This window comes from Ornithodoros turicata, chromosome 1, assembly GCF_037126465.1.
Source record: "Ornithodoros turicata isolate Travis chromosome 1, ASM3712646v1, whole genome shotgun sequence".
Classification (NCBI taxonomy): Eukaryota; Metazoa; Arthropoda; class Arachnida; order Ixodida; family Argasidae; genus Ornithodoros; species Ornithodoros turicata.
Genome location: NC_088201.1, coordinates 48541247 through 48553556, shown reverse-complemented (window position 1 = coordinate 48553556; position 12310 = coordinate 48541247). Strand labels below are relative to the sequence as shown.

Below are 12310 nucleotides of genomic sequence, written 5' to 3'. Positions count from 1 at the left end.
ACCCAAGTCAGGAACGAAAACTACCGTATCAACACGTGGAGTGGCGTCTGCTGTGGGGGTTACTTGTGGCGCCGCGACCTTGCAGCGGCCACTAAGAGAAACATTTTCTCCGGCGCTGGAGAGAGGCGCAAGTGTCATGGTCGTGTTCTTATAGAGTAGGTCGTGGTTTTCGGACAGTTTTTCGTGCCATGCCCAGAAGAAGCACAGACTATTGGCTGCTCCCAACTTGAAGACATTTTGTTGTTGTTGTTGTTGGTTGGTTGCATAAATAAATAACAAGGGGAGGTTGAATTCGCGCAAGCGAATTCTGCTACCCCCCCAAAAAAAGAAGAAAAAAAAAAGAAACCATACGATCGTACGATCGTGAAGACATTTTCTTCGGTATGTGTCCCACTGGTTCGCGGGATACAACAACAACTTTATTTCAGGATGATGGGTAGGGAGTTCATCGCCGGGGGATTGAAGTAATGGGTCCCGTTACAATTTCGCGGGATACTTCCACATTGTTCTATTCAATTTTATTTTATTTTCAGATGGGAGAGAGTAAAAAGCCAGAAGGCTGTGCTGTTCGTGAATGACAAAGGTCTGCAAATAACCAGTGGGGTCTTTAGCTGAAAAAAAAGAAGCAAGAAACAAACAAACAAAAAAGGAGAGGACACTGATTGCCTGCTCCATATGTTCCAGTCAAAAGTTACAGAAAAAGAGGTGCTAAGGACACGCTGCGAGCTTCGAACTCCCTTCGAAGAAACATCTTTCGAACAAACGGCGTCGATCAACCGGCTTGCGATCAAACGGCTTGCGATCAAACGGCTTTCGACCAAACGGCGTTCGATCAAATGCTGTTATGCTGTTTATGATGTTTCTTACTCATGTTTGTACTGTTATCAATTACTTTTCTTCAAATAACAGCTTAGGATTTCGGAATATAATTTCGGTTATAATGTGATGAGGACGATTCGATGGACTGTGGACGGTGGACTGTCAACGGACGGTGAACGAACAATATTGGATGAAAATGAGCAATATAATCTACATATAGCCGTCAGCCAAGGAATATTGGCCGCAAACTGGCAATATTGTTTACATATAGCCGTCGGTCAAACAATATTCCATGAAAGTTGGAAATATGGTCTACATATTGCCAGCGACCGAACAATATTGGATGAAAACGGGGAATATGGTCTACATATAGCCACCGACCAACGAATATTTGCTGAAAACTGGTAATATGGTCTACATATTGCCGTCGACCAAATACGTAATACTCGATGCAACTGGGCAATATTACCTACATACTCGTATAGCCGTAGAACAAATAATATTGGATGAAAGTGCGCAATATGGTCTACATATAGCCGTCAACCAAGGAATATTGGCTCAAAAATTGATAATATTGTTTACATATATCCGTCGACAAAATAATATTGGATGCAACTGGGCAATATGGTCTACATATAGCCGTAGAAGTAATAATATTGAATGAAAGTTCCCACCGGGGACGATTTCTTCTGGGATGATTTCTCCGTATCCCGGAAATTAGAGGAGCGCCGTTGTGAACAGCTGAGGAAACGGATCATAGCCGATCAAGCGCTATCACATTACTTGTTTAAATTGGGTGGTACTTGTTTAAATTACTGTTCCTCTCTCGCAAAGTTTGCTGAGTACAGACAACACGGTAAGATTAGAAAGCGATTCTCCGTCAACAAATAAATCTTGACTATGCCACGATGTGATTCATCACTGGTGATTTTCCAAGGTTCTGCTACCTTCTACGTATTTCTGGCAGATATGTTGGAAAAATGGTAGCCGTGTTCTTTTATAAAGGGGAGTGCTACAGAATACTGAGCGCAATGACCTTCTGTATTCGTACCAATGAAATGAAACGCATATGCCCACTATCCTGAGGCTCTGACTTCACGCTCGCTGAACGTGGGTATCGTCGGACTTAGTTCCCAACTCAACCGGACCGGAATACTAGTATTTTCATATATAGTTCTTTTTTGTTGTTGGTGGTGGTCAGACAATGATGTTGTAGTTGTTCTCTAATACTTTCTATGCTGATGTACCGTACTTTCAGCAGAAGCGGAGTTGTAGGGGCAGTGAAACAACTGAATAAGTGGGCGTAGAGCTTTTATAACCCACAAACATCGGCACAGAAAAAGATGTAAGGACAACTGTATAACCTGTGTCTGATCGACAGTAGAGAAATACTAGCATCCAGCGAACGATATCGCTAGCGAACTAATGCAGCGAACTATACATCCATTTTACGTTGTTCCTTGAATGGAATGTAGATCTAATTATTCATTAACACGAGAAAAAAAGAAAAAAGAACCCTATGTCTCCCAATTTCAACAAATCCGCAAAGCGAACGATAACACTCGGTCGGCTGTGATGTGCTTCATTGGCTATCTAGATTTCAGTTCTTACTTGCATCTATATTTCAGGGGCTTTGAGTGCACCATTATCCGCACTTTACCCACCACACACTTTCTTTTCGTAGTAAACAAGTTGTAGTTTATTGTTTTTCATCTTCGCTGGCTAATCTATTTGCGACCACCAAATGCTATGCATTCCAGTTATTTGATTTCTAATACAATAGCCACAAAACTTTTTCATAATCAACATCATCCCATTCAGTGGTCATTCACTGGAGTGCTCACCCCGTGTCTCTTTGGCCTTTCCATTTTCAGCCTTCTTATTTTCGGCCTTCTGACAGTTCGACGTTATGATTTTTTGGTCTTTTGGCTTCCGGCCTTCTGATAGTTCGACGTTATGATTTTCGGCCTTTTGATAGGCTCAATACTTACACTCAGTCAGCCTAAATAAATGCATTGCATTTAGCAACAGCTATTTAGAAAAAAAAAGAAATAAGAAAAGGAGAAGGGAAGCTCCTAAAACTCTTTGAACTCCGTCTTTATGTACGCGAGGAGGTCTCGGAGCACAAATTACGTCTCATAATGAACTGATTATTACCCGGAAACTTCAGTACTATATTGTTAGACACTCCTTGGTTTTCACAGGGTACTTCACATTACACCAGACCTTTCGTTACTAGTTTCGTCACTAGTTCAGTTGAGAATCCCCAGTGACCCGGAGTTCCTTATCTTCCTCAGAAGGCTTCCCTTTGTTTGCGGTGCAAAGAACGACGGGTACAGGTTTTGGGTCATCCAACGCGCAACCAGCAAGAAGTGTCGAAAGATGGAAAATCCAGGGAACCGGTATCGAAAAATTGGCCGTATCTCAAAATAACGTGATCGAAGTCGCCGTTGAAAAATAAACAACATGAACATGAAAATGCAAACACCGAACTTTTACTAACCTAATAATTAATTAACTACCTAACGTGCTGTTCCGTCGCGTCCGCCCCGCTAAGCCTAAGAGCCAAAAATGTGGATCTCGTTCGCTAAAATGACTTGGACAGATAGCGAAATTTGATGCATGATGTAAAACCCCGAGACTAGGCAACACGAAGGGACAGACACAAACACGAAGTCTCAAAGACACCTGTTCGTGTCTGTCCCTTCGTGCTCCCTAGTCTCGGGGTTTGACATCATGCATCATCTTCAGCAGCTCGCTTGCTTCCTAGCCATTTTTTCATCGGAATTTGTTGAGTTTGTGTGGTAAATAGTGATGTCGGACTTTTAAACATGGCATATCACCGTTCGAAGCAATCGAGCATTGTCATTGGTTTTCCTTTTTTCGCGAACGTGAATTTGGGTTCCGGAAAAGACGGTTGCCCATTGCGTGGGCGGAAATAATTGTGCAGCAGTCGCTTGATCGATTTTTCTTATTGGTTCACGTGGAGCGTTGACGAAAAAAAAAAAAAAGAACAGAAAATAATAAGATAAACATAAAAATAAATCGATCAATAAAAGAAAGAGAAGAACAAAGAGAGCTGCAGTTCTAAATGCAGTTATCCTGAGGAACATTTATCTGTGTGTAATCCGCTTGATCGCTGTTTCAACATTACGAACATTACAGGGCAGTCCTGTTGAACGTCACTGGAATGTTTGTAAAGTCGGCCTTCCACTAATCGTAAATACGACAGATTCACGTTAGCCTTATGAGACAGTTGACTGAGTAAGCACAAACCCGAAACGTCAAAATCGGGCAAATTGATGTTTCATGTGAAGCTAATAAACTCATCTCAATTCTCTATACGCGCACCGAAAAAAGAAGACGGTTGTTGGTCTCTGGTTGTTGGCGACAATGCCTCAGGCTCAGGCAATAATCCCTTTACGAGCAGCTAAGTAAGCTTTTGTTCTGGTCTCCAAGGTCATGCCCTAAGTCAGCGGTCCGGGAAAGTAAAGAGGACAGAGGAGCCAACAGGACGGTCAGGTGCGCACGCGCACGCTTGCTCGGCGGAAGGATACGATCCGCGCGGTTTTGCTGTCGCGTCACCAGATGGCAACACAGAATGACGCCGTTCACGGGGCTTTGAGTGGGCGATTTTGCGTACTCACGTTTCATGCTTTTTTATAAAAACTATAAGTGGTAGACATATAAATTTGATGTCTATCGATTCCTGAAATAATTCCAGAGAGAGTAATGGAAAAGTTTTTTTTTCGAAATGGCTATAGAAGTTTAATAAAACCTTTTCAAAGAGGGAGGAGAAAAATTGTGTATTTTTTTCGCATTCGTGACGTCGCCGTAAAATACATACGACATATATGAGAAATCCTGTAGCGTAATTCTCTTCATCTCGTCTTCCTCTTTATGATGAAAGCACCCGCGTCAAAATCTGCGCGGCGGTTACCGAGAGAAAGCATAAAAACTGTTCCATAGGAAATACATTGGGACGGAGAGCTGGTATGCCCTCTTAAAGTAAACAGAGACCCTGGGTAACAGAAACGCCGTTTATCCGGTTCCGCAGAATGAACAGTTCCAAAAATGAAAGAGACACCAAAAACGTTCTTGACATCCTCAGTTTCTGCCCCACCCTCTTCTGCCTTCACTGCTTTGTGCACTCAGACGACTCGGACACACATCACATATTGATATGGAAAAAGGAGAAAAAACAAACAAACATTGGTTTTATATATTCACTGGTTATAACTGTCATAACTGTCTGGCATATAGTTGTGCCCCATCATAGCAATATTGGAACATAGACTGGAAAACTTGATAAGAATGGTCAGGGAGATGATACTTGAAGGAAAAAGAGGAATCCACGCGAGTTCATGCCACATTATGTATCGCAGAGTCAGGGCCGAAAAATAACAAAAATAGAGCAAAAACCGTATGATAGGTGAGGAGGACTGCCACCACCGAAGTAACGTCCAAAAGGAGACGGGAAGACCCGTTGGTGTAGGGTCGGGGCTGACCCAACTTGCACTTGTCTGTGCTGCGTACTGCATGTAGAATACAGTGCCCAAACCGTCCGAAGGCCATCGTACCACTCCGAACAGAGGGGAATAGTGGGAATCCCTTTAACCCGAGGTACCTCATCCTTGCTTCTATTCCAACATAGCAACGCGTGCATGTGTGTGAAAAGCGTCAAGTAATGACAGGCAATACTGTGCGGCCGCAATTCTATACATTCACAAACTATATTCCTCTAGAGCAGCGTTTCCCAAACTCCTCGTTGTGTCGGACCCCCAATTCATAGTGACATAAATAAGGGACTTGAACAAAGAAAAGGAAAAACATACAGACGAACAATGCACCGCCATGCAGGAAATGAGAAGGTAGTATATTTCTGCCTTCTTTAGTATAATGGGGGGGGGGGTAGCATCATATATCAATATCGTCCCCCTCAGAGATGACGTGACCAGCACTCGCCAAGCTCCGGGCTTTCTTCGATCGTCGTGGACACCCACGAACACTCACGGGGACCCTCGGGGGTCCGCGGATCACACTTTGGGAACCACTGCTCTAGATGCCCCCATGCAGAATAGACCCAAGCACAACGACGACGACGACGATCATGATCTTCTTACGTGTCATCCACATCATTGGAGAAAGTAAGACGACGGATAAGAGCTTCTACCGTAACAGCAAAGCTCTGAACCGCAGCGGCATGCTCCCGGGTCGTCAAGGTCAGTTAATATCATGTTCTATAAAGATCAATTAAGAAACAGTTATTCTAGTACGTGTTCTAGAAGGCGACATCGCGGCCGTCTGTTTGCTTCAACATCTACCTGCGCGGCGCATATAAGCATCGCGGTGGGTATTAGAAGAGAAAAACGTTAGAATTAACTTTGGCGAATAACTAGTCGAAACTTAGTTGTTATTGGCAGTATTCCTATTGAGCAATACGTTGTGCTTGACGAAATGGTATGCTTTTCCTGCAAAATGCTCTGGCACTGTTTGCCGGCTACGAGCAGAACTTCTGATGCAGGTTTTTATATCTGTGTCTCTGCGGCCGTACTTCCGAACGATTTCCCGACGCACAAGGCAAGAAAGACTACGCATTTTCCGTCTCCCGTAACACAAGTCGACTTAACTGAATAAGTTGATCTAACGTCTGCATGTAAACCGCTCTATACTGATTTCAAGCAGAAGTCGACACAGTAAAGATAAGTCGCTCGGCTTGGGTATAGTTCAGACGACAAATGTCGACTAAACTCTGCCATGTAAACCGCGTGAGTCGACTTATTCAGTCACTTCCCATACGCCACTGCCGGATGCCTCGTCTTTCCTCGCCTCAGAATAGAATAGGTGGGCGATGGCCAAAGACGGAGGAAGAAGGAGAATAGATGGATAAAGGCAGAAGTACGTCCAAAAGAATACAAGTGAAGACTCTATGATTATGAAAAGAATGGCGTGCCGAAAGGCTGCTTAGACCGTTTTCACAACGGCCTATGCGCATGCACATGACCTTGAGGTACCGGAGAGTGTTCTCCGTCTTCACTAGATGGCGCAGTATGGGGACGACAGAAGTGCGGACCAGTAAGAAGACCGTACAAACGGGGCGAGCTCGTCGCTCCTACTCCGAACCGGTTTTGGTCCTTTGTGCTACCCACGTAGATTTGTTTTGACGCGCGCCTGCGTATGTGAAAAAGCGCAACGTATCTAAATTTCGAGGCTACAGTTCAAAAACGAGCGAGGCGCTTCAGTCGAGGACCAGTCATTAGTCGACTGAATCCTGCAGAGCTCCATGACGCCTTAGACGACAGTCATGTAAACCGGCCTTCAGTCGATGTAAACGCAGCTAGTGTCTATCTTGTCTATCTTATCTTTTCTCCTTCCATTTGGTACAAGGATCCTTTTGTTTCTTTGCTTTACTTTTTATTCCGTGCTTGCGCCACGAAGCAACTCTGCGAGCGACGTACAGACGTGGTGGAGAGAGGACGGAAGGAAGGAGCGGGGGACGTGGGGGTTGGTGTCCGTCCTGGGTGGACTTAAGCTGTGCCAACATACGTCTGGAAGGTCTGCCGGAGAACCCGGGGAAAACCTCAGATAGTACAACCGGTGATCTAGGGTTCGAACTCACCAACTCCCAGTTCTTTAGCACGACCTTGGCTACCACGGATGAGCGGACGCTTTTGCCCACTCGGCTATGCCGCTGGTGTTTTGTCGCTCGTGAATTTCGCTGAATTTCGTTTGTTTCTTGGAAGGCCCTTAATTCCCGCTTCACACAACGTGTCCATCGTATGCCTGATGTACTTTTGATGAACTCGCAGCGACTGGACTCTCAGGAGCACACGTATGATGCAGCCAAAGTGTCCATCATGTGCATTCAAGAACATGCGTTCAGGGTGGTGTTCGTGATACTGGCAAGCAAACCCTGGTGGACAGCGGGCACCGCACTTCAAAGGTCAGACGTGTATTATGACGAAGAGGCGTATTACGTCGAGGAGGACTCAGAATCGCCTGCAAATTTCTCCGGTGATCTAATATATGTCAGCTACGACAATCAGCGTAAGAGCATTGACACCTATATCTTGTCCATGAATACCTTTCGTATTTTACAGTTTGTAAAGTACCATGTCATATGGCTAAACGTTTGCGATGTATGGCTGGCTGAAAATAAACGGCTGCGTAGACGTGGTAATGGTGAGTTCTGCGGTATAGGCATGGATGTCAATTGTCGCTCGTTACGGTTGGGACACCAGCTGTGATGCGTGTTCATTTTTTATCGGTCTAGCAGGTTGCTTGTGGGTGTTTCACTGGCAGATATGGAATTTCATTAGAAGCAATCCAACGATTAAGTGCTGGCTTTGTCTCGTATTACTTATCACAAATAAGGCGTACGTCCATGCTTTTTGGTAAACCGGGAGTGATCACATCCTGGGCCTTCAGCGGGCCATGTGGTGAAGTTCTATTTGTAGAGTGTACACGCGGACTGTTCACTGAGAAGATGCTTGGCTTGGAAGTGGTCCGTTTTGTCGCTTTCCTGCAGAAATACCATTCTTTTGATGTCCAGGTCGTGCTACCTGGCAAGGCAGTCTAAGTGAAATACACAAGTCTGAAATACCTCAAAACAGTATGACGCTGAAGCATCTCTTGCATGTGTTACACAAGAGGGGCAAAGCGGGGTAGTTGATGCAAGTTTATATCAGCAATAGACGCAGACAAGGAATTAGAACACAAATGGGACAAACCACCTGCAGTTGGTTTGTCCCATTTGTCCTCTTCTGCAGGTGGTTTGTCCAATTTATGTTCTAACTTCTTATTCGCGTCTATTGCTGCAGTAAGCCGATATGAAATAACCCAGAGAATCATATTTCTGCAGATTGTACAGCTCGAAGCAGAGTTAACTTGAACGCGCCTCCGACCTGCGGAGCGGGAAGAGAGCCACCCCAGCGGCGCTTACGAGAAATAAAGGGAAAGAGTGTTTCGACTGTCCCAGTTGTGCTGCGGGGGTGTCCGCCTTGCCATGAGCTGTCGACTCGGCATCACATTACCGTCAGCTGTTGTTATCATCGATTATGTAGAGGTGTATGCTGGCCGATATCGCAAGGATGCAGTGGTAATGCAATGCCGAGTCAACAGCTTATGGCAAGGCGGACACCCCCCGCAGCGCGAGTGGGACAGTCGAAACACTCTTTCCGTTCATTTCGCCTAAGTGCCGCTAGGGTGGCTCTCTTCCCGCTTCGCAGGTCGGAGGCGCGTTCAAGTTAACTGTGCTTCGAGCTGTGCAATCATTGCAAAACGGTAGAACGCTGTCGTAGCAATGCCTGCAACTGTCCCCTTTTGAACTAAATAAAGTTGTATTTAATAAAGTTTGGCTTCTTCCAGCTGCAGCAAAGCGCCGGATGCGAAGCGATGTTTCTAAACAAGAAGCCGATCCTGGGCAACAAGCTGTTAAGGAGTTCAAGAGACTACGGCTCCTGAAGAGCAGGTCCAACAAACATTCTCACATAACCGGTATGCATTTCACACGTATAGACACTTGAGAAAACCTGTCGCTCGTAAGTAGAAGAAGACCTGAACGACAGCGGACGGGCAGGGTGCTACAGACAAAAACCATTATTCGGTTAATATCGTCATACCTTACGTGTTAAAATTAGTCCCTCTCTAACATCTTCGAATCGATTCCTCGGAACGAGCATGTAACATGTCACAAAACATGTCACACAACTTGCATGTAACGCGTTCGAGTAATCGGTTACTTTTTATGAACCGCTCCGGATTAATCAGTCCCGTTCAAACACTCAGCACTCAAAATATAAAAATAGTGATTTTAGTGACCCACTTTGCAACGTCCCGGTACGGTACACGGACGGTACGATAATCCGAAACGATATCACGATACGCGAGACTGACGCTGTTGACGTTTTAGTAGACCGTGGAAGGAGACGGTACGGTTAATGGACCTCTCCCTGTTTGTAAACAAATGACGTCATAGTGTTCGACAGCGCCACCAGTTTGGTAGAGTTGAACTATGCGCAAAGCTAGGGGCGAACAAGGTCGCGCCCGAAAGCCACGGTCTTGGGGCGACTACGATGGTCTCTGAAAGGGACGCGACCTTCGGTCCTACTTTTCTTTCAATAGGAGGCAGCGAACAAGTGCCCATTCGTGGAAACCAGCTCTCCCCTTCCGATTTCAGTTTGTCTACCAAGGTCATAATCATGGCAAATCCCGACCCCTGAACCGTGAAGCCTTTCGATATTATGCTGTTGAGGCTTGAGGAGTTCTGTTATTGCAATCCATTTCGTCGCGTCCACGAAAGGGTTACTCGCAATCACCTTGAGCAGCATAAAAATGCTACGGGAGTCCGCCACCGCCATCTTGCTACCTACGCCTGGTCCTATTTGCCATGTGATCAGTTGACACCAGTCTTGTCCCACATTATTTCAATGCTCCTCTTTAGGTTGCAACCACACAGATATAATGAGGACAACAGAGTTCTGCGGCCGCAACTTGGAAAATGCGAAAGAAGCCATAAAATACATCGACCCGAACAGCATACCAAGAAGTCACAACCGTGGCTTGCAGGTTGTGTGCAGGTACGTTTCATGCGAGTCTGCTTTGTGTTTTGTGCTGAGACAGAGGGCACTACATGCTTGTGCAAACTTGAATGCAAATTTTATACAGGTTCGATTGATTCCTAAACGGTCTTTCTCTTTCTGTGTGTCTCATGCAGGCTTGTGAACGAGTACAAATTTTGCATGAACGAAATACTCGCTGATTGCCGTAACATCACCCACTACGTGGATCGGCAAGTCTCCCTCAACATACGAGCCGAAGGATTCGAGTACTGCGTATCGGCCGCCATATGCCCTTCGACGAGCATTTTACTAATACACTTAGCATCCTTACTTTCACCACTGCTGCTGGCCATTTTTTCTGAATAAATTGTTTATATTTACAGCGTCACAGGTGCCTATCAACCTTCCCACTTGTTGTTTCCCACTACAAAATGAAACTGTTCAACTCAAATTCATTGCGCGTTCCTGCACATATATTTATTTCAAACGCCCGACCTCTGTACGCACCATGGGGGAAGGAATGGGATGAAGCGCCCGCCCAGCCATGCAACGTCACCGCTATTTTTCCAGCTTCGTTCTTACAGTTGCCTGCCCTGCATAGCAGAGAAACGTCAGTTTCGGACGTTTTGAAAGGGAGTCCGCCACCTATATGCTTCCTCTCACTCCTTCGCACGTAAACTACGAAGTCCGCCAGCCAGCCAAGATGTCTGCCAATCGCAGCAGATGATTTTGAAACACAGGCTTTCTGTGGCTAGCAGTGGCTGCCCGTGCGGCTAATGGCGGCTAGTTTCTATAGCTACGGCTGCTGAAAGCAACGTCGTGATTGGCGGACTCTTTATTGTTACGCCACGTCGCTCAAGCGATGGGCGTTGGGGCTCGTAGCGTGTGAGGAAGGTCCCAAAGCGACGAGGGCCAAAACCGTCCTCATTGCCTTTTCAAGGTAGTGGGACCCCTACAAAGTGTCTAAGAAATCAAGGGCCCTATTCTCGTCAAAGTAATCGACCTTACTTTGTGTTTCGCCTGGTCGTTGGTCGTTACGTGAAGAAGGTGTGAAAAACAGAAATGAATGTCACGTGCCCTCAACCAATAGTCGACCTCTTAATCCTGCAATCTTCGTGATAAAGTAGATGAAGCGTGAAGTGTGCATGATCGAGTGCTCGACTATTGGTCGAAGGCGCTTGACATTCATCTCTGTTCTTCACGCCTTCTTCACATAACGACCAATGACAGGCGGGACACGAAGTAATCGAGGTCGATTACTTTGACGAGAATATGGTCAATAAGATAAGTATTTAAAGGGATTGAAACATTTATTAAACAAGCTGAAAAGAAGGACGGACTCCGTCCGAAAGCTTGTTTTTCAGTTGTTTCAATATCTTTCAATGCTTATCTTATTCACTTGCGAGTGCTAGACTTCTATTTTTTCATAAGAATAGGGCCCTATAAAACTAACCCCAAACTAGTTCCAAAAGCGACGATTTGGTCCAGAGGCGGAGAGTTTTCATTTTCCCGGAGGGGGCAAGGGCGCACCGCGAAGTAAGTACTCTGGCGGGGGGGGGGGGGGGGGGGGGGGGGGATATGTTTATTAAGAAAAAAAAAAGAAAGAAAAGGTAAGCCAGATGGCTTGTTATTCCAAAAAAAAGTGAAAGGGAGAAGTCAAAAAAGGCAAAGAAAATAAGAAAACAGAAAAAGGAAAGAAAAGGAAAAGAAAAATGAAGAACACAAAACTAAAGCTGAAGAATCACACACTCTGGCGGGATCCTATGATGTATGCAGAACTGGTATAGAAATAAGAGGAAGGAAGAACAGAAAAAAACAACACAAAAGAAAAAACAGAGAGAACGTAAACAGTGATGTGCACAACTGAAGGCATTACGCCTTTGAAAACTGAGTGCAAAAGGAACAAAATCCATTGAATCCTCGGTGTTTGA

At 45.3% G+C, this 12310-nt stretch overlaps 1 protein-coding gene and 1 long non-coding RNA gene across 3 annotated transcripts; both read left to right on the top strand.

The window, feature by feature from the left end:
• The first annotated feature begins 5398 nt into the window (after positions 1-5398).
• Positions 5399-5876, top strand: LOC135398742 (uncharacterized). The gene is made up of 3 exons (XR_010424127.1): positions 5399-5442; positions 5565-5690; positions 5763-5876. It is a non-coding gene; the product is annotated as an uncharacterized LOC135398742 (long non-coding RNA).
• Positions 5877-5933: 57 nt separating this feature from the next.
• On the top strand, positions 5934-10767 carry LOC135398735 (uncharacterized). 2 transcript variants are annotated; one of them, XM_064630132.1, is made up of 5 exons: positions 5934-6041; positions 7629-7866; positions 9187-9315; positions 10262-10397; positions 10535-10767. In XM_064630132.1, exons 2-5 carry the CDS (start codon positions 7677-7679, stop codon positions 10743-10745), a joined length of 666 nt encoding a protein of 221 aa, XP_064486202.1. In that variant the 5' UTR covers positions 5934-6041; positions 7629-7676; the 3' UTR covers positions 10746-10767. The 2 variants fall into 2 exon arrangements, with proteins under 2 accessions (XP_064486202.1, XP_064486193.1); XM_064630123.1 differs by lacking the exon at positions 5934-6041 and having other exon boundaries at positions 7262-7866.
• Positions 10768-12310: the final 1543 nt, after the last annotated feature.

Bases quoted from the DNA above. Each gene is read 5' to 3' on its own strand.
- LOC135398735 (XM_064630123.1), top strand. From the start codon at position 7,599: ATGCCTGATGTACTTTTGATGAACTCGCAGCGACTGGACTCTCAGGAG. The intron at 7,867-9,186 runs GTAAGAGCATTG...GGCTTCTTCCAG, and splicing joins TGTCAGCTACGACAATCAGC to CTGCAGCAAAGCGCCGGATG. The intron at 9,316-10,261 runs GTATGCATTTCA...GCTCCTCTTTAG, and splicing joins CAAACATTCTCACATAACCG to GTTGCAACCACACAGATATA.